Genomic DNA, 20,451 nt, shown 5'->3' on the forward strand with positions numbered 1-20,451 from the left:
AAAACAAACCTACATGTTTGCTTGTTTGTTTGCTCTTAGTGTCATTATAAACTCATAGATTGAAACATGAGTTTCAGATTTGTATGTTTCAATCCATAGTAGGCATTGTTCTTTTTGATGCTTAAAATACCCCATGTTCGTGCAGCACAGTTCTCAAGTTGGTTTTCAGGTCCTTTAAACACAGCATGAGTAGTGCTGACAACTTGCTTTTTGTATGACAAAATGTTCTGAAACCATCTTACGCGTTTCCTGCCACAAACCCAGAATCAGCCATTTCTCCAAGAAGCCCTTGTTCCTTTTAATAGGAGATACACTTAGAGCCTTTGAAGCAGGTACCAGAGGTGCTTAGCATCACTGGGATAGTTATCATTTCTAGACCTTTTTAGAAGTTAGAAATAGAACATACTTTTTAAAGAGAAAAAAGCATCATGACTTTATACAGATGTTTCCAAATCCAAGACTATACTGATAGTAGTTTTTTTTTCTTTGATTTTATATTTGTATCTCTTTTCTCTTATGTTGAAAATTTTGGTTTCCAGTGACATTCACATAATTACATTTTCATTATATCCTACTGTATGTAATAGTTTCAAACTAACGCCATCAATAGTATTAAAGTCGACCCTTGGACAATGCAGGGGTTAGGGATGTCAACCCCTCACACAGTTGAAAATCCACATATAACTTTTGACTCCCCCAAAACTTAACTACCAGTGTTCTACTGTTAACCAAAGGCTTACCGAAAATATAAATAGTTGATTAACACATATTTTGTATGTTGCATGCATCATATACTGTATTCTTACAATAAATTAAGCTAGAGAAAAGAAAATGTTATTAAGAAAACATAAGGAAGAGAAAATATATTTACTGCTCGTTAAGTGGAGGTGGGTCACCATAAGGTTCTTCATCCCTCTCATCTTCACATTGAGTAAGCTGAGGAAAAGGTGGAAGGTGGGGGTTGGTCTTGTTATCTCTGTGGTGGCAGAGGCAGAAGAAAATCTGCATCCCATGCAGTTCAAGCCCACGATGTTCAGGGTTAACTGTACTTACAATATGATTACAAAGACTGCTTCGGATTTCATTAGAGTTATTTCTCTTTGTCCTTAGAATATGTCCTTCTTAGGAATGTACAGTGAGGCAGTTATTAATTCCAGGAAAAAAAAAGTTATGTAAGAAAGAAAATAGAAACATAGAATGCCCTAAGATGTCACTGTGAGCAATACTTTTGACATCATAAAAATAGAAGCACTGAATATTTAATCAAAAATTGCAATGGGAGAATGAGAGAAGGAAGAGAACTAAAGCCTCATTTCACAAAAGGAAACCAGTATATAATGTCTAAAATGGAAGAAACCAATTTTTAAAAATCGTCTAAATTTGATGCCAACATGAAAGTTTTCTTTCTCTCCAGTCGAATTTAAATTGCCACTCATTTCCATCACACGCAATTTACATTCACTCCTCTTCTCTCCTGTCTCTTAGCCACCCTTTCTGATTCTAGCTCAGGAAATTGAGACATCTTTTTTTTATTATTTTTTATTTTTTTAATGAAGTGGAATTGTTATTTAAATGTTCTTTGGGTAATCCTGTTCTCTGGACAACCCTGACTTGGACAGTGTCCCCTAGGGCAGACCCTCCAATTCGGGTTGGATCTCTTGCCAGGCAAATGTGTGAGTTCTCTGTGGCCAGAGCTCAGGCAGGCTGAGTAGAGGGTTGGTGATTAGCGCACTCCTTCAGCTCCTTCACCGAGGAGGGGATTTGAAGTGAGTCTTGGAGGAGGAGGAGACACATTCCAGGTGAGCAAGGAAGTCAGAAGGACTCTGTAGATGCAGGGAGGCATGGGAAAGGCAAGGTGCCTGGAAGGGATTCGGCAATACATCCAGTATTCCACAATGCACGCGTTACTCCTCAGGGACACTGTTCAGCCGTTCTGGTTTTTCTGGCAGCTCAAAATGTAGGGCCATTTCCTAATCTATTTAATAATAGGCATATCATCTGGTGTCTGCTCAGCTCAGCCTATGATATCGGAACAAATGGACCCAATTAAAAGGCCATCATAGGGGAATTCAAGGGAAGAGGAAGAAGCCATTGATAAATCAATGCTCAGTTGCCCTGGGGCTGGTTTGTGACCAGCTGTAGCAGAGTCCTTCCCCCTACTCTGCTCTATCCTCTCCTAGATACTGTCCTAGACCTGGGGACCTTCCCGCCACCCCGGTCCCATCCTCCTCTCCTCCACCCCCACCCACTGACTAGCTGTGTGGCCCCATACTACATCTTCTCTAGATCTCAGGGTCACTGTCCACAGAACATTGTAGGCATCCTCTGCACCTCCTCTTCTTTTACCACATCCTCCCATCCAATCCATAAGGAATCCTGTTCACTCTTCCTTCGGAATACGTCCGGCATTGGTCCACTTCTCCCCACCTTCATGGCTATCACCTGGTCCCAGTCCTCAGACTGAGCCCTCACCTGGAGTTCTGCAACAGCTCTTCCCTGTTGTCACTAGTTCTGACCTTGCCCCATTGTGGTCTATTCTCAGCACAGCAGACAGCCCGATCCTTCTAAAATGTAAGTCAGATTCTGTCTCCTTCTCAGACCTCGCATGGTTTCCCTTCTCATTCAATGTCCTACCAGATCTTCCCCTACCTCTGGCCTCCTCTCCTCCCCTCTTCTCTCCTCCAGACCCACTCCACCCCAGCCACAGGCCTTAGGGCTTTGCACCTACTGGTCCCTCTTTCTGGGAGCTCTTTTCCATTTGGCTAACTCCCACACCTCCTTCAAGTATTTGCTCAAATGCCCCCTTTTCACTCAACCACCCTATTTAAAAATGCAACCTCCCTGCCCTTACAATCCCTCTTCCTGTTGTTTTTTTCCTCCTACAGAACTTGTCACCTTTTAACACACCATATAATTTACATTCTGTTGTGTCCATTGCTTATTATCTCTCTCCCCTACTAGAATGCAAGCTCAAGGGCAGCATCTTTGTCTTTTTTTTTTTTTTTTTTGAGACAGAGTCTCGCTGTGTTGCCCAGACTAGAGTGCAATGAAACCATCTCAGCTCACTGCAACCTCCACCTCCTGGGTTCAAACAATTCTTCTACCTCAGCCTCCTGAGTGGCTGGGACTACAGGCGCATGCCGCCAAGCCCGGCTAATTTCTTCTGTATTTTAGTAGAGACGAGGTTTCACCGTGTTGCCTGGGCTGGTCTTAAACTCCTGAGTTCAGGCAATCTGCCTGCCTCGGTCTCCCAAAGTGCTAGGATTACAGGCATGAACCACCACGCCTGGCTGTCTTTCTCTTTTTTACTCACTGATGATTTATGGGCACTACACAGAGCAGTACCTGGCACATAGTAGGTACTTACTAAATATTTGTTGAATAAATGAATGAATGAGTGGATGATAACAAGGTTCCTGCCTCAAAGCGCCATTGTGAAACTTGTAAAATAATTAATTTCCTTTGCAAAGGAAAGGAATGTGCCAGGCACTGATGGGCATGGAGGATAAAGCAGTGACCAAAACAGAGATCCCTGCCTTTGAGAACTTTCATCCTAGCAAGGAGAAACAGCACAAATAAACTATGACGTGAGTATGATTATTACCACCCTCCTTTTTTTTTTTTTTTTTTAAATTTGAGCTAGAGTCTCGCTCTGTTGCCTAGGCTTCAGTGCAGTGGCGCAATCTCGGCTCACTGCAACCTCCACCTCCCACCTCCCAGGTTCAAGGAATTCTCTTGCCTCAGCCTCCCGGGTAGCTGGGATTACAGGCACATGCCACCATTGCCGGCTAATTTTTGTATTTTAGTAGAGATGGGGTTTCACCATGTTGGCAAGGCTGGTATCAAACTCCTGAGCTCAAATGATCCACCTGCCTCAATCTCCCAAAGTGCTGGGATTACAGGTGTAAGCTGCCATGCCTGGCTGGTTACCTCCTTTGTTTATGATGAGAAAACGGATACCCAAGGTCGCCTGATTGATGAGTGGCAGAGCTGGGACTCAAACGCAAGTCCCTCTGACTCCAGGGTTTGTGTGCTTTTTGTGCTGTGAATGAGGGCATCTGGGTTTATGTGGAGTAAAAGCTTGTGGGTGAGAGGTGTGCAGAGATCTGAGAGGACGGCTTAGAAGGCTGGTTGAGGCTTCCCATCTTACCTCTGCTTCTGGATCCACCCAAGGACCCCGAACTCAGGCCTCCCCTTCCACATGACTTCAACAGGAGTCAGACACATCTTACCTACAGACATGCTGGTGGGATCCAAATTACAGGCATCTAGGGTGTGGTGGATGAACCCGAACTTCTTCCCAGATGGAGTTCCTGGGAGAACCGGCTGTGCTAGTCACACTTCTCCAGGGCATGGAGTGCAGTTTTGGAGGCTGTCCTGTGAGAAGACAAGGACTTCTAGGGGCATTCAGAGGGCAGGGGTCTCTGGTGAGGGTGGGGTTACTGGAGTGGGGTAGAAGAAGGAGTTAGGGGTGCCCAGTCTTTGGAAAGGGCATGGTTATACCCTCCCATGCCCTTCCATGGCTGCCTTGGGCAGATGTGCTGTGTCCCTGAGGCTGAGCTGGCGAGGCCGAGGGCCCTGTGAAAAGTGGTCTTCCACAGGAAAAGGGATTGCTTGCCAGGGAATGATCTCTACCCCTGGCTAGGGGTGCAGGAGACAGATATCATGGTTTGGGTCAGGCACCGTCACCTTGTTGGCAAGTCAGGGCATGTTGGCAAGTCACTGTATGCAAATTGTGTTCTCTGTTTCCATTGTCAGCTCTCCCTGCCCCGGACCCTCACAGTCAACAGCCTGGCTGCAGCCGGATCATTTTCCTATCACCCCATAGGCAAAGGTCTGGATCCCAGCTCCCATTTCCTGGCACTGCTGCTGGCTCTGGCCACAAGGGGGAAGCAAAGCAGCACCAACCAACCTGGGGCCCGCCATAGACTAAACATCCAGGGCAGAGCACAGAGTGGACTGTCCCTGTCTGCCTCCCTTTGCTCCCAAGGATTCTGGGGACAGGGAGCAAAAGGGGAAGGTGATGGGGAGTGGGGAGGGAAAGGGAGTCAGAGTGGGAGGGAGGGAAGGAGGGGGGCGCCACAGAGCTGGTAGCTGGACCCTCTCTCCATTCCCATCTCTTCCTGCCATTACACTTCCATCTCCGGGTTTTAGTCTGACTCCTGGCGGCCCCTCGTTGCCCACCTGTGGCCTGGCTGCCCACCTGCAGCCCTTCTGTCTCCGAGTGTCCACTTGGTACCTGCCAGGACTGCCCCTTGCCCCTCACTATCCTGCCTTGAACAGATGTGATCACTCAACACACACGTAAACACACATGCAAACACACAGAGACAGCACGCACTGTGTGGACTAAGGTGGCAGGCTTTTAATTTCCTCCCCTACATTTTACAATTGCTTTGGTCACAAAGGCAGGTCTAACAGTTTCATTCCACAGCAGAGAGGAGGTGACTTTTCATGTGGCTGCTGATTTGGAATTTGTTTCCAGGACATAAATCTGAGGACACATGGGGTAAAATAGCCCGCTTTCTAAAGAAACTTGGAAACAACTGGGGTAAGACACGTTCTCAGGGTTCCTTACCCCAGCTGTCTACACACCCCAGCCTCACTCTACACGCTGAACCCTGGGCTCCATGGATTCAAAGACATCTTTGCAGCTGTGAGATCTCAGCCAAGTGTGGGGTGTGTGGTGGGAGGGGGACAGGCTTCTACACCCCCAGCAGGGTGTGCAGGAAAATCACTCAGGGAGACCAGTGTATCAGTCAGAGTCCCAGCAGGAAAGTCGCTGCACACTCCAATCAGGTCATTTTGGGATAGCTTAGTGGAGAGACTATTTTTACAAAGGTGTGGACTGATGTTTGGAGAGTTCTGTGCAGGGGGCACTGATGGCCCAGGAAGCAAGGTCAACAAGAGAGGGCTATAGCATCACCAGGAAAGACACATTGGTCCCTTTCCTCCCCAGCCTGCCCCAACACCTAGAGGAGAGAGGGACTCAGAAGAGGAGTGAGGAGGGTCCTCACAGCACAGGGGAAGAGGACAGGTGAGCATTCCATTAAGCAGGCGATGGAAATTTTAAACCTGACTTTGTTACCCAAAAGTGACTCAAAAGTTTGGAGTTTGCCAAATGCACAGTTTATGGATGGGAAAGGAAAATCACATGTCACCGAGCAGGCAGCATGGGTGGGAGGAAAATCAAACAGTTGGGTGTTTATGCCTCACTGCATTGTCGCTGTCTAGTAAACTGGGAAAAGAGGTATCGGTATTACCAGTTCAATTTTCCAGATGAAGAAACTAAATTTGCAGTCCCAGAATTGGTGATGGCTGAACTGGGCCAGAACTCTGCTCCTGCATCAGCTGCCCTATGGTCCCCACCCTCCCCTTTGCCCCAGAGCTGCTGCTCTGTCACCCTGAGTTCAGTCACAGTCAGTGTGGGCTGCTATAACAAAATGGCACAGCCTGGGTGGATTTGAAACAAGAGACATTTATTTCTCACCATTCTGAAGACTGGAAGTCTGAGATTGGGGTGCCAGCATGGCTGGGATCTGGTGAGGGACCTCTTCCAGGCTGCAGACTGCCAGCTTCTCATTATATCCTCACATGGTGGAAAGAGGGTGAGGAGCTCTCTGGGGTCCCTTCTGTAAGGGCACTAAACCCATTCAGAAGGGCTGCACCCTTAGGACCTGGTTACCTCCCAAAGGCCCCACCTTCTAATACCATCACCTTGGCAGTTGGGATTTCAACATATGGATTTGCGGGGTAGGGGACACAAACATTCAGTTTCTAACAGCCACATTTGGTAAAAATGGGACTCAATGGGGAGAAAGGTTTTAAGGTCAGGCCCATGTACTAGGCTTACTCTAAGTTCAAAACCTGAGCTGCACCTCTCCATCCACACTATTCGGGCTCCAGGTGCCCATCCCAGGAAGCTCAGTGGCGAGCTCTCAGTTCCAGGAGGCACAACTGGAGCTAATGAATTTGGCTGAGGCAGCGGGAGCAGTCAAAGAGCCCTGGGCTTATGTCTACGCTGCACACTGACTGCTGAGTGACTGCATAAGGCACAGCCCTCTCTAGGCCACCAGTCCCACTAAGCAGCCAAACAATCCCTAGGGTCCCTGCCAGGAGGGAAAACTGATTCCAACTGGTTGTGTCTCCCAGGAGTCTCATGAGATGTTTCACAATGGCCTTCAGGAGTTAACAGCCCCAGGAAATGACATCAGGGTGGGGAGGTAAGGAGCAGGGCCAGGAGGCGAGGAGCAGGGCAGAGAGGCTTGGAAATCAGGGGCAGGAGATATTTTGGGGCAGGCGGGTCCCCCACGTCACTGCTGGACAATTGTCCAGGGCAGTCATTGTGCTGGGAGTGGAAAATCCTTTTCTGACTCCATCTGCAAGGGCTGAAAATAGTCCAGGGCTATGGGTGGAGCCCCCAAGGACAGGGGGTGACTGGCCCTGCCTGGCCCATTGTTTCTGGCTGGGACAGGGCTGAGACTGACACCTGAGCTGGAGCCAACACAGAGGCAAGCCCAGGAATTCCCCCATTGGAGGAGGAGTGGCCAGGCAGAGCCAAGTCCTATCGAAGATGGGGAAAGTGAGGCCCAGAGAGGGGCAGTGACTCCCCGAAGTTGCACAGTGTACTAGGGCAGAGGAGGATGAGTTTAACTCGGGCTCAGTTCTCACCCCAACCCTTCACCCCTACAAGCACACCCCTCACCCTGGTCACTCCTGGCCAAGCCTCACCCTCCACCTTGCAGGAGGCAGGAGCTCCAGACATGGCACTGTGTGGCGGCAGCGGGGTCACTTCACTTCTCTGGTCACTTGATGCTGGGGAGAAACACTGCCTCCACCCTAGTCCTCAGAACCGGGGGCCTGGAGGGTCTTGGAAATGCCTGGGAGGTAGCTGTTGGTTGTGCCTTCACTGAGGTGGGGAAACTGGAACAGGGGAACAGGTCTCCAGGCCTCAGAGCGCAGTCCAAAGAAGGCAGGCAAGTGGCCTCAGGTCACACAGCAAAAACTCACCATTTGCTGCCTGCCCTTGCCCAGCTCCAGACCAGTCCTCTGCTCCTAGGTCTCTGGACTCTTAGTGAAGTGAGGGGTGGCTGCAGAGCACCATGGTGCACACCCCAGTCAGGGAGAAATGGCCACCCTGCTGCCGTGGGAGGGTAGGAGCTCTCTAGCCTGAAGTGGCAAGGTCCTGAAGCTTGCTATTAGGGGGGCCTTCTTCCTCCTCTCCATGCTACTCTCCCACAGCTGGGTACCTGGACAAGGTTCTGTAAACAGCACAGGCCCATGGTCCTGAAATCCACCCACTGCCAGGCAGGGCAGAGGTGGCCCCACACATTCCCCCAGGACAGACCTGCTTCCCTCCTCCCACATCCCACGGAGGGGGTCCCTGGAGACGTACGGCCCACTACTGCTCACTGGCCAGGCACACTGTCCTCTCCTTCAAAACATGTATCCCAATGTGGTTACGTACTAAGTGATGTCAACTCCATGAGGGCAGGGCCCAGCTGGTTTGCCTCCGTAGCCTCCTGGCCTGGTGCCAGGCATATAAATGCTGAGCACACACCGGGCACTGTGAGGAGGACTTTGTGCATAATAACGTAGGGAAGCCCCACAGTGCCCTGCGTGGAAGGTAGCATCTCACTTAGAAATGGAAAACTGAGGTACTGCAAGATTAGGTAACTTGCCCAAGAGACCCCAGCAAGGAAAGTGGGGACAATATTGACACTGAGGTGGTCTGTGTGGAGCATCTGTGTTCTCACATCCTTGCTACACCGCCTCTGTCATCTTGAATCATGCGAGGGGCCACTTAGAGAACCGTCTGCCCTGCGGGGTTGTGAGCATCGTGGGGCACTAGAAAGGGCATGATTCTGGCCATCAGGTGACCCTGGACTCACTCTGACTCACTCTGATGGCCTGGATAACCTGGAGCAAGTCCTCACTTCTCACACCCTTCTGTTTCCTCATCTGCTAAATGGGATCATAACATCTACTTCACAGGGTTTCTGTGAAGCATCCACCATATAACAGAGATGAGAGGGTCCTGCAGGGTGCGTGGGACATGGGTCAATACACGGCTTCCCTCCCCCATGTGCCTGATTCTAAACAGAGCAGCCCAAATCTGCCATGACAAGGGTGGCAGAGAGGTAGCTTTGGTGGCTTGACCTGGAGTAACCGTGTGTGGATAACATGCTGTTTAGGGCCTCTTCTGACCTCAGGGTGTGAAAGTGGGGATATCACCTGGGGTTCGCCCATCCCTCCCGGGCCCTGGAACACCTGTCACCCAGGGCAGAGACCACTGTGTGCCAGGGACCCTGCCCTGATGTCATGCAGTTCATTGAGAACAGCTGCTGCAGGCACATCAGCAGATGTTTACTCCCTGACACTCAACTCTCTACCCTCCCCTTCCTCCCATCCCTGCCCTGTCCCTGGCCTCAGCTCTATGGCTCCATCCCAGTCACCCTGGGCAGGAAGAGCTGGGCACATGCCCTTTCACAGTGGCCTTCATGAGTCAACAGCCCAGGAAGTGATGTCAGGTTAGGGAGGTGTGAAGGGGGCAGGGAGTACTGGAGGGTAATAGGAGATATTTTGAGGGCAGGCAGGTTCCCCCACGTCACTGCTGGACAATGGTCTGGGGCCAGGAGTGGAAAATTATGGTCTTACTTGGGCTGAAAATAGCATGAGGCATCAGGGCAGGAACCTCACCCACAAGGCGAGTGGCCTGGGTCCTGAGCAGCAAGGTAGGATGTGCATACCAAGGGACCATGCAGTTCAACTGGGTTCCAGAGGTGAGGCTCTGGGCCTGTCCCTGGTTCGCCCAGGGTCTCCAGTATCCACCCTGACCTGTGCCTGCCACAGGATTAGATGGTGAATAAGCCCCTCCTGTGTCCTTATGGAGTGGCTCAGGCCTGCAGGAAAGGCTGAAGGGTGGTTTGTAACAGGCAATCACTAAGAAAGCTCAAGAGGGTCTGGGTGTGGTGGTTCATACCTGTAATCCCAGCACTTTGGGAGGCTGAGGCAGGTGGATCACTTGAAGTCAGGAGTTTGAGGCCAGCCTGGCCAACATGGCGAAACCCTGTCTCTATTAAAAATACAAAAATTAGCCGGGTGTGGTGGCGCATACCTGTAATCCCAGCTACTTGGGAAGCTGAGGCAGGAGAATTGCTTGAACCCGGGAGGCAGAGAGTTGCAGTGAGCCAAGACTGCGCCACTGCACTTCCAGCCTGGGTGACAGAACAAGACTTTGTCTCAAAAAGAAAAAAAAAAAAGCTCAGAAGGACATCGGCTACATTAACAGAAGTATAGAACCTAGAATGTGAGAGGTGAATAGCTCACACTATTCTGGGCATGTCACCCAGAATGGCACAGTGCAATCATTTGGGTCATGGTCTGTGATGGGTCTCTGTCACATGAGGGCGCTGTGGAGTCAAACTCCGAATACAGCAAGCTTTGGGGATGCCCTGCCTTTCACAAGGCAGAGTGGGAAGGGTGGAGAGGTCAGAGGAGGCAGGCAGAGTGGGCCCACAGAGCGAGGGCTCTCCCAGAGGGAGAGGAGTGAGTCCCTGTCCTTGAGATCAAGAATGAGGCCTGTCAGCTTTGCCGTGTCCCCTTCCAAAGGCTAGGGCAGGGCCCTGTCCAGCTGAGCTCCACACATCAGCCCCGAGTGGTCCTGGCTAGACCCAGAACCTATCATAGGTGAAACCCATCTCCCCCATGCTAAGTCCTGACCCAGCCTGAGCAACACCCTGCCATTCTGGGATTTTCCCAGAAGGCAGAGGATGGACAGGAGGAGGAGTGAGTCTCTTTCATATTTACCCACAATGCAAAGGAAGCCTTAGGGTCAGGGCAAGGAGGGAGCCCTAACTTGGCCTCCTTGTGACCCAGCCCCAACCCTGCCTTGAGCCTGGAGCCAGCTGTCCAGCCTGCTTATGGCTCCTGCACACCCTGCCCTCTTGCCCCATGTCTTTGCCTGGGATGCATCCTGCATGTGGATTTTCTTCTGGTGAGCTGCTTTTCTCAGAAGCTACAACTCAGGAGTCTCCCACTCCAGGAACCCTTCCCTGACCCCCTGGCTCACAGCCCCATCCACTTGGCATTATCCAGTGGTGTGCTAGAGTGACTTGTACCTGCTTCCAAGAACCAATTGTTAAATTTTCAGGAATTTTACAAGGAAGCGGACATCATGTTTACAGTTTGAATTCGGCCATAAGAGTTTTTGCATCATGAAACTGGGCAGTTCTACAAAGAAGGGGTTCCCAGTTAAATCAGAGCTCCAGTTAAATGGTTTAACATTTATCAGCACATGACTGGCCATCACCTAAACTGGGAAATCTCAAGGACTGGGACTGCACTTGACTTCTCTCTGTGCTCAGCACAGAGTCAGGCACAGAAGCCAATTGGCTTTAAAGTGGGGTCTAGAGAGAGGATCTGGGGTCTTGAGAGAGGATCCCTGAAAGGAGACTACTCCTGAGACAGCTAGTGAGAAGGTAGGTGGCAGAAGGGAATGGGTTGGAGAAAGGACCCTTGTGTGGCTGGTGAAAGCTTCCCCACCATATCCTCATCCCCCAAGCACACAATAAGGCACAGCTCAGCAGGCAACACAACCTTTAGTATAAGTTACAGCCTCACACTGGCTCCTAGCCCATGGGAGCCTCCAGATGGGTCTATGACATTAGTCCCCAGATGTTCATCTCTTGGGCTGGGGGTACTCCTTAGAGCTGAGTCCACTGTGGCACCCAGTCCATTCCAGACCACTGTGCAAACTCAGCCCTCATTACTTACCAGGGTTTTCTGGCCAACCTGTGACTTGGCCGCCACCCCAGGTAGCTCAGCTACAGACTCTGGTACGTGACCTTGGTAAGCCACTTTCCTCTCTGGGCCTGTTTCTCCATTTGACTTGATTAGGCTAGACTCCAACCTAGGTACCTTGGCAGTACAGCCAGCTACTTGCGTGAGAGTCAGGCCAGGGGTGTCATTGACCTTAACTCTCGCCTTTCTTGAAACTTAATTCCCCCAATTCATACACACAAACGGTGACTAGGGGTTATGGGAACAGTTGACTCTGGACCACAGAGCAAATATCCTGAGCCCCTGTCAAATGACGGAGCATGGGGTCATGGCTTCCTTGGTCATCCAGCATGAGTCACTGATGGTCCATATCTGGGGAGACCGTACAATCTGCACAAGCCCTGGTCCCTGCAGCTTCCCAATATAAACCTGCACAGGCTGAAGCGTTCTGCTCCTACAGCCTAATGTCTTTAGTGTTCTCGCTACCAGCCGGTGTGGACTCTGTCCGCCTAGAGCCCTCACTGCTGCCCAACACATCTTCTATCCTCTGCATGTCAGTTCTGTCGGATCTGCGCAGGCCCAGCCTGCGGCGAGCGGGGGTGGCAGGGCTGGGGTCAGTGGGTGGCTTGGCATCTCGGGCAAAGCGTACAAGCCTCTGCCCAGCGAGGAAGTAGAGCACCGGGTCAAGGCAACTGTTAGCACTGGCCAGCGGCCGGGTGATCTTGTAGGCCATGTTGATGGCATTGAGGGTGTGGCAGCTGAGGTCCAGCGAGCGGAAGGAGTAGTAGAGGGTGCGGGTGACATGGAAGGGCAGGAAGCAGAGGGCGAAGACAGCCAGCACTATGGCGATGGTGCGCACCGACTTGCGCTTGGCCCTAGGCAGGCCGCCCGAGGTCCCGTAGGCCGGCTTTAGCAGCCGCCGAGCCATGAGCATGTAACAGACAAGGATGATGGCAAAGGGCACCGCGAAGAGCAGGCCCAGCATGACTGAGCTGTAGGCCACGAAGCGGCTGAAGAGATCGGGCGCCGAGGTGTCGTGGCAGGTCACGCGGCCCCCACGTGCGCTGGTGGTGACAAAGTAGAGCACAGGGGCCTGGCAGGCCAGCACCAACACCCACACGGCCCCGGCCACCCGGCGAGCGTAGCGGGCCTGGCCCCAGCGCAGGGAGCGCAGAGGGCGTAAGACGCCCAGACACCGGTGCACGCTGATGCAGGTGAGGAAGAGGATGCTGCAGTAAAGATTGGTGTAGAAGAGGAAGCGCACCAGCTTGCAGAGCACGGTGCTAAAGGGCCAGTGGTCGCCGCGGGCGTAGTAATAGACCAGCAGCGGCAAGGAGGCTGCATACAGTGCATCAGACACAGCCAGGTGGAACATGTATGTGGTGGACGCATTCCAGGTCTTGAGGCGGCACAAGAAGATGTAGAGCGCCACGGCGTTCAGACACAGCCCAAGCACACACACCACGCCGTAGGACACAGGCAGCAGCACGTACTTGAAGTCCTCGTTGAAGCGGCACCTGTAGCCCAGCTCATCCCCATCCCAGGTGCCATTGATGGTGCCATTCCAGGGGCCCAGGTCTGCCGCCATCGCCCTGCAGGGAAGGGAGGGGTGAGGCCATCAGGGTTGTGGCTGGAGCGCCCCTAGGGGACCTGACACAGCCACCTGACCAGGGCTTTCGTTGCCAGCTGACTTGGATCCGGATCTGGAACCTCCAAGGTTTGGAACCTTGAGAATGCATGAGATCCATGAATATCAGGATCACACAATTGTCAAACTTGAGAACAGGGGTAGACAAACTATAGTACAAAAGCCAGATCCAGTCTGCTTTTGTAAATTCAGCTTTATTGGAACACAACTGTACCCATCTGTTTACAAAGAGTTGAGTAGTTGTGATAAAGACCATATGGCCTGTGAAGTCTACAATATTCACTATCTGACCTTCAAAAAAAGTTAGCTCAAGCTGGGTGCAGTGGCTCATGCCTATAATCCTAGCTACTCGGGAGGCCAAGGCAGAAACCAGGTGCTTAAGCCCAGCCTAGGCAACAAAGTGAGACCCCATCTCTACAAAATTTGTGTTAAAAATTAGCCAGGCGTGCTGGCACTCACCTGTAGTCCCAGCTACTTGGCAGGCTGAGGTGGGAGGATCATTGGAGCCCAGGAGGTTGAGGCTGCAGTGAGATGTGGCCACACCACTGCACTCCAGCCTGGGTGATATAGCAAGATCCCATCTCTGGGAGAGGGGAGGGCGGGGGGCGGGGGGGAGTGGGTAGTTTTCTTACCCCTCTCTAGAACCTCAGGATCAGAGTTTTAGATGTAGGATTCTGAGCCCTAGAATCTGAGGATCTGGGGGTGCCAGAGCGGGTAATTTTGAGAATTTTGAGTTCATGGGAAGGGGCCTTTGAGGCTGGCTGACCCTGCTTCACACCCAATGCCTACTGCCTGCAGAGGCATTTCTGGCCGGTGGGCATCCAACAGCCCCCTGCAGGCATTACAGAGTTCTCTCCAGCTCGTTCTCCCACTCTGTGGGAGGCTCTGGGTGCACACCTAGTGTTCTGGTATTTGAGCAAGTATTTCCAAAGATCTCCCTCTTCAGTTATTCCTTCACTTTTTCATCTTCCTCTATTCTGGCAATTTCTATATCTATCAACAGCCCCTGAGCCTGTGAGGCTACCAGGGAATCCCCCTGAAGTAACCCCCCCTCCAAGAGTCTAGGGAAATCTGGGGTGAAGATGGGGATAGGGGGCCAACGGGTCTTCTTCTGTGTGGTAAATGCAGCTTCTTCTATGCCTATCCAGTTTCTCTCTGCATACCATCAGTATCCCCCCCCAACCTTGTCCCCACTGAGCATATAACACACCCATGGGGACTGACCATCCAACAGACAGTGAGTGCCTAGGGAGCAGCTTGTCCCCTCCCTCTCCTCCTCACCCCTACCCAGGTGACCAGTTAAGGGCTCTCTCGCAGCTGGGAAGTCGGGGACAGACATCCCGGCCTGGAAGACAAAGACGTGCCTAACATCCCAGCAGGCAGGTTGGAAATCATAGCAGGAGTCCTGGGTGGGCAAGTTTGAGAAAAACACAAAGAAGCACTTTCTAGCAGTGTGAAGGGGAAGGAGGAGCTAACATTTTTCAAACCCTACTACTAAGCCTGCTTTATAAAAGTTATTCACTTAGGGCAGGCGTGGTGGCTCACACCTGTAATCCCAGCACTTTGGGAGGCTGAGGAGGGCGGATCACTTGAAGCCAGGAGTTCAAGACCAGCCTGGCCACCATGGAGAAACCCTGTCTCTACTAAAAATATACACACACAAAATTAGCCAGGTATGGTGGCAGGCGCCTGTAGTCCCAGCTACTCGGGAGGCTGAGGTGGGTGGATCACCTGGGCCCAGGAGGCGGAGGTTGCAGTGAGCCAGAATCACCCCACTGTACTCCAGCCTGGGCGACACAGCAAGACTCTGTCTCAGAAAAAAAAAAAAGTTACTTCACTTTATCCTTACGATGTGTTCTGGGGGCCAAGTCACCATCCCCAGTTCTCCAATCACGAAGCTAAGACACAGATCATGTAAGTTATTTGGTCAAGGTCATGCCCCTGGGGATGGGTTGCAATTCCTGTCCAGGTCCAGTCCCTGGAAGTGGCTGTGGGATGGTGGTAGTGAACTCCCTGTTTATGGGAGTATGCAAGTGACTCTCTAGCAGAGGATGCAGAAGGGCTTGTGCCTGTGTCGGGGTATGTCTGGGAGGATGGAAAGGGCAGATGAGATGTGGAGTCCTCTTCATCCTGAGAATCTGGGGCCATATAATTCCCTTCATTTTAATTTTATTTATTTATTTTTAATTTTTAATTTTTAGATGGAGTCCCCCTTTTTCGCCAAGGCTGGAGTACAATGGCCTGATCTCGGCTCACTGCAACCTCTGCCTCCCAGGTTCAAGTGATTCTCCTGTCTCAGCCTCCCGAGTAGCTGGGGTTACAGGCACATGCTACCACACCTGGCTAATTTTTGTATTTTTAGTAGAGATGGGGTTTTATCATGTTGGCCAGGCTGCTCTCGAACTCCTGACCTCAAGTGATCTTCCTGCCTTGGTCTCTCAAAGTGCTGGGATTACAGGTGTGAGCCATCGTGCCCATACTAATTCCCTTCATTTTAGATCCTGGAGTCCTGAGGGACTGGGGGACTCTGCAGGGCCTGCAACATCCACTCCCATAGACCCTGAGCTGCTTTTCCAGCCCTGGCTTCCCAGAGGCAGTTCAAGGCCCAGGAGATTGAGATTAGGGGTGCTGGGGGTGTAGAGATCCTTCAATTTCCCTTCTTTTTTTCTTTCTTTTGTTTTTTTCTTTTTGAGACAGATTTTCACTCCATTGCCCAGGCTGGAATGCAGTGGCATGATCTCAGCTTCCTGCAACCTCTGTCTCCTGGGTTCAAGCAATTCTCATGTCTCAGCCTCCCAAGTAGCTGGGATTACAGGTGTGTGCCACCATGCCTAGCTAATGTTTTTGTATTTTTTAGTAGAGATGGGGTTTCACCATGTTGCCCAGGCTGGTCTCGAACTCCTGACCTCAAGTGATCCACCCACCTCAGCCTCCCAAAGTACTGGGATTACAGGTGTGGGCCACGGCGCCCGGCCAGTTTCCCTTCTTCCACCAAGACTCCCAGATCTTCTCTGTCTCCTGTTGTCAGCAAATGTGCACTCAGAAGCAAGTGGGCCTGCACCCTTGCTCCCCCTGCCATGGACACGGATGGCTCCCCAGGAGCCAGGGCAAAACCAGGGCGACGAGGCCAGGAGAAGCTTATGTGGTGCCAAGTTAAGAAGAGACAGGTAGAGGCTGGGGCTCTGGCAGGTCAAGTGGCTGAGACCCATCTTACCCAGGGTCAGGACAGTTCCTGCTGCCAGCTTAGTTCCAGGCTCTACCTCTTGTTGCTGGAACCACTGCACTGGCCTCCCTCCTCCAGCCCCAGTCCCACCCACCCACCCACCAAAATCCAGAGTGGCCTTTGTCAAATAAAGCATTCCTCTGTTTGGAATCCTCCTGCCGCTCCTACCCTCTCTCAGGAGAAAGCCCAGACCTCAAGTCTGGTACCTGAGGTTTTTATAAGTGAGCCTCTGCCAACCTCACCCGCCCCAACCCCTGTGACCTGCAGTTTCCTGGATGTGCCTAACACTCTCCCCTCCCAGCCTTAGTTGCTGCTGCTCCTTCTACCTGGAATTCATTCGTGGCCCTCATCTCCACCTGTTGAACTCACGGCTCTTTATCCCTCAGTGCAGAGAACCCAGTGATTAAGAACCTGGGCGCTGGAGCCAGACTGCTTCTGCTTTCTCAGCTGTAAAATGGGACAGTTACTAGAATCTCCACCACAGGACTGCTGTGAAGGTCGAGTCATTTGTGTAAAATGTCTGGAATAGAGCCTGGCACACAGTAGGCACATGGTGGTGTTATGAGTGCCAAGGTTCAGCTAGTGGTGGCCTTTTCTAGAAACCTTTGGCCACAGTGGAGGTGGGACTGGAGGTCCTGACTGGAGGCTGTAGAGGTGAGTGTGGTAGGCCAGGGGAGTGACACGGAGACCCAAGAAGGGGAAGGCCTTGGGCCCTGTGAGGGGAGGGGCCCTGCAAGGGGAGAGATGTTTGGGAGGGAGGCTCTGGAGACTGTTCCCTGATGGAGGAATGGTGGGGAAGAGGAATTCAGTGTCAACCATGGCAAGTGTGGGGATGGGCACAGCCTGGGTCCATCAGATCTGGAGCTTTGGAAGGCCAGCTGAGAGTCACTGACTCACAGAAGCTGCAGGACAAGCAAGGAGAGGCCCCTGTGTGAGACTGAGGAGCTATGGAGGAGCCACATTCCCTCCCAGGACAGAGCCCCACCTGGGTATCAGTAAGCCGAGGTTCGAGTCTAGCTCTGCCACAAAACATCAGGTGACATCAAGCATTTCCTTCCTTCCTTCCTTCCCAAGTATCAGACACTAGTCAAATCCCCTAGCCTTGACAACTGCAGCCCCAAAATGTCCCCGGGAGGTCCTCTGACCCACTTGGACAGGGAGGGGGCTTCCTCCATGATCTAGACACACATGCCCAGTCTCGCCTTCACTCCATTGCTCTGTTCCTGCCTCAGAGATGAGGCCTGACCTCCCTCCACAGTCAACATAAACATCTCATCACCCTGCATGAAGAGTTTCCTGCTAATCCGTAACGGTGGAATCTCTGACACTGAAATGAGGGGTGGAGACTTCCCTGTCTCCCTTGAACTAAGGGAGCTGCCCCTTCCACCTGTTTTAAGACATCCTGGCCCCCACCCTCCCAAGCCAGCTGGGGACTCCATCACCATGGCCCTGGGCCAGACTCACCCCGCCCACCCTCTCGTTCTACAGGCTGGCTCACCAACCTGTGAGTACATCTTTCCTAGCCCTGCCTTAGAGGGACAGCCAACTTCCCAGCCCCCTCCCTTAAGTCTCCCTTCTGCCTCTCCTGATCCTGATGCCCCTGGGACTGATGCCCCTGGGAGCCCCAGGCTCCACCTGACTATCCAACGCGCACCAGCCCTGTTGTGCCCCAGTCTGGCTGGCCCTGCCCCAAGGAACTCCCAGTCTGGAGGGGAGATGTGAGCCTTGTAAGGACCCTTCCAGGCTCCCCTGCCTGTGTTCATTCTGTTCTTTCTCACTGGAAAGCCTTCCCTGAACCCACCCACACTGCACTCCTTCGTACGTCCCAAAGGATCTTCTAATCTCTGAAGCTCTCCCTTCCATCACCCCTTAGGATGTTTCTCAGCCAGTTGGTAATTTGTCCTTCCATCCTGTACCCCAACACATTTCAGGTGCTTTTTGAAGGCTGGGTCCATCTGATGCTTTTCTCTGTCCCTATCATCCAGCAGGAGGCCCGACCACAGGAGGATTACAGGAACGAGAGAATGAATGAATGAATGAATCAATGAATGAATGAATCAATGAATCAAGCACAAGAGGCTATGGGGGCCTAGAGGAGGCACACACAGGCACAAGCCCTCTGCAGCTTCTGCACACTCCCATAAACAGGGAGTTCACTACCTCCCTCCTTCAGCCACTTCCACTGTGGGATGTACCTGAATAGGATTTGCAGCCCATCTCCAGTGCTGTAACCTTGATCAAATTACTTACAAATTACTTGCTTCTCTGAGGGCCTCTCAAGGACAAGAATGCTTAAAGGTTTCTTAGCTGCTGACCCTAAGTAACCAGGGGACAACCCAGCCCCTCTAGGGGTCCTGGCCCACCTGGAACCTGCTTATGTCCCTAGACTGTCTCTCCTTCAACTGCCACAGGAGCCCAGGAGACTCTGCCTTTCTCTGGACAGGTCAGGGAAGTGCCAGCGGGAGGGGATTGGACATGGGCGCACTGGAGATGGGTTGGCTGTCTGAGACCTGCCACAGGTTTTTATCTGGCTCAGAACCTGGGTCAGTCTGATTAGGATTCTCCACCCACCCTGCTTTGTAGGGGCCAGACCTGGGCTGAGCAGCTTTCACACAGCATCGTCATCCCCCATCCCCACCCCTTGGTAGATATTGCCATAGAGGTTAAGCTATTTGTACAAGGTCACACTGCCAGGCATTGGAAAAATTAGCTTGACACCCAAAGCTATCTGACTTCAAAGCCTGAATTCATCACAGCCTGGGATGAGGGAGCAGAGCAGGGCACCTGCCTTCGGATCCCCTTGATCTAAGCCAGTTCAGGGCAGACACAGGCACAACAGCACACGCACCCGCCCTCACCTCCCAGCCAGCGCACCCGCCCCCCCCGCACAAACGTACCTGACCAGCCCCCGCTCTCCAGGTCAGGATGCTCAGTGCCTGCTCGGGTTCCTCACTCATGAATGCACACGCCTGGACTGGGCTGCAGGGAACTCTGCGGGAAACAGGAAAAACAGGTCCCCAGGCCTGGGGCCACACCTAGCCTCCAGCATTTTTCTGGGCAGGCAGTGCTGTTGCCGCAAGGGGCTCCTGCAGACGGAGGGAGGTAGAGAAAGCATGGTCTCAGGGTCATGGAAACCCAGCCGGGCCAGTTCCCCCCAGGGCCACCTCCTCTGTGGTAACCTTAACCAGAAGGAAGCAGAGAGGTGGCCTGGTGTTTGTCCTGGTCTGAGTGCCCTCTGTACACCCAAACTGCAGCTCACGTGTTCCGGGAATGGGTTATTCACAGCCCCTTTCCCCAGGCTGCCTTTCATAGAGTGGTGGCCCTGCCTGGAGGAAAGTCTCCCCCATGTCCTGTACAGCTGAGCCAAGCCTCCAAGCCTCCAGTGTCCCTTCCCTCGGTCCTGGTTCTGTGCTTTGGCCCCATAGTAGGAAAAGTCAATACCCTCTTTGCCCAGGGTGCATTGTATTGTCCTTCTGCCAACACACTTTTGCCTAAGCTACGTCTTTCTAGAGACCCCCTTCCTCCCCACTCCTACCTCTAAGCATTCCTCCATAGGTGTTATAAACACACATATGCCACACCTGAACACACACTGGCACAGACACACCAAGACACACAGATACACAAAGGCATGCAGAGTCAGACTCAGGTGTACATGCAGTGGACACATACAGATGCACACACACACACACACACACACACAGAGTCTAGACCATCAGGGCCTAAAACTGCATTTAGAAATCTCCTGTGTCGGCCGGGCGCGGTGGCTCAAGCCACCCAGCACTTTGGGAGGCCGAGA

At 52.2% G+C, this 20,451-nt stretch overlaps 1 protein-coding gene across 2 annotated transcripts; it reads right to left on the reverse strand.

Annotated features, from left to right (window-relative positions):
* Window positions 1-11,155: 11,155 nt before the first annotated feature.
* On the reverse strand, window positions 11,156-19,764 carry P2RY2 (purinergic receptor P2Y, G-protein coupled, 2). Of its 2 annotated transcripts, none has more exons than XM_011996225.1 (2): window positions 19,550-19,740; window positions 11,156-13,507 (listed from the first exon to the last, which is right to left on the reverse strand). In XM_011996225.1, exon 2 carries the CDS (start codon window positions 13,367-13,369, stop codon window positions 12,236-12,238), a length of 1,134 nt encoding a protein of 377 aa, XP_011851615.1. In that variant the 5' UTR covers window positions 13,370-13,507; window positions 19,550-19,740; the 3' UTR covers window positions 11,156-12,235. The 2 variants fall into 2 exon arrangements, with proteins under 2 accessions (XP_011851615.1, XP_011851614.1); XM_011996224.1 differs by having other exon boundaries at window positions 11,582-13,373; window positions 19,550-19,764.
* Between the last annotated feature and the right edge of the window lie 687 nt (window positions 19,765-20,451).

The sequence above is a fragment of the Mandrillus leucophaeus genome, unplaced genomic scaffold (assembly GCF_000951045.1).
Source record: "Mandrillus leucophaeus isolate KB7577 unplaced genomic scaffold, Mleu.le_1.0 Scaffold504, whole genome shotgun sequence".
Classification (NCBI taxonomy): Eukaryota; Metazoa; Chordata; class Mammalia; order Primates; family Cercopithecidae; genus Mandrillus; species Mandrillus leucophaeus.

Bases quoted from the DNA above. Each gene is read 5' to 3' on its own strand.
- P2RY2 (XM_011996225.1), bottom strand. From the start codon at position 13,369: ATGGCGGCAGACCTGGGCCCCTGGAATGGCACCATCAATGGCACCTGG.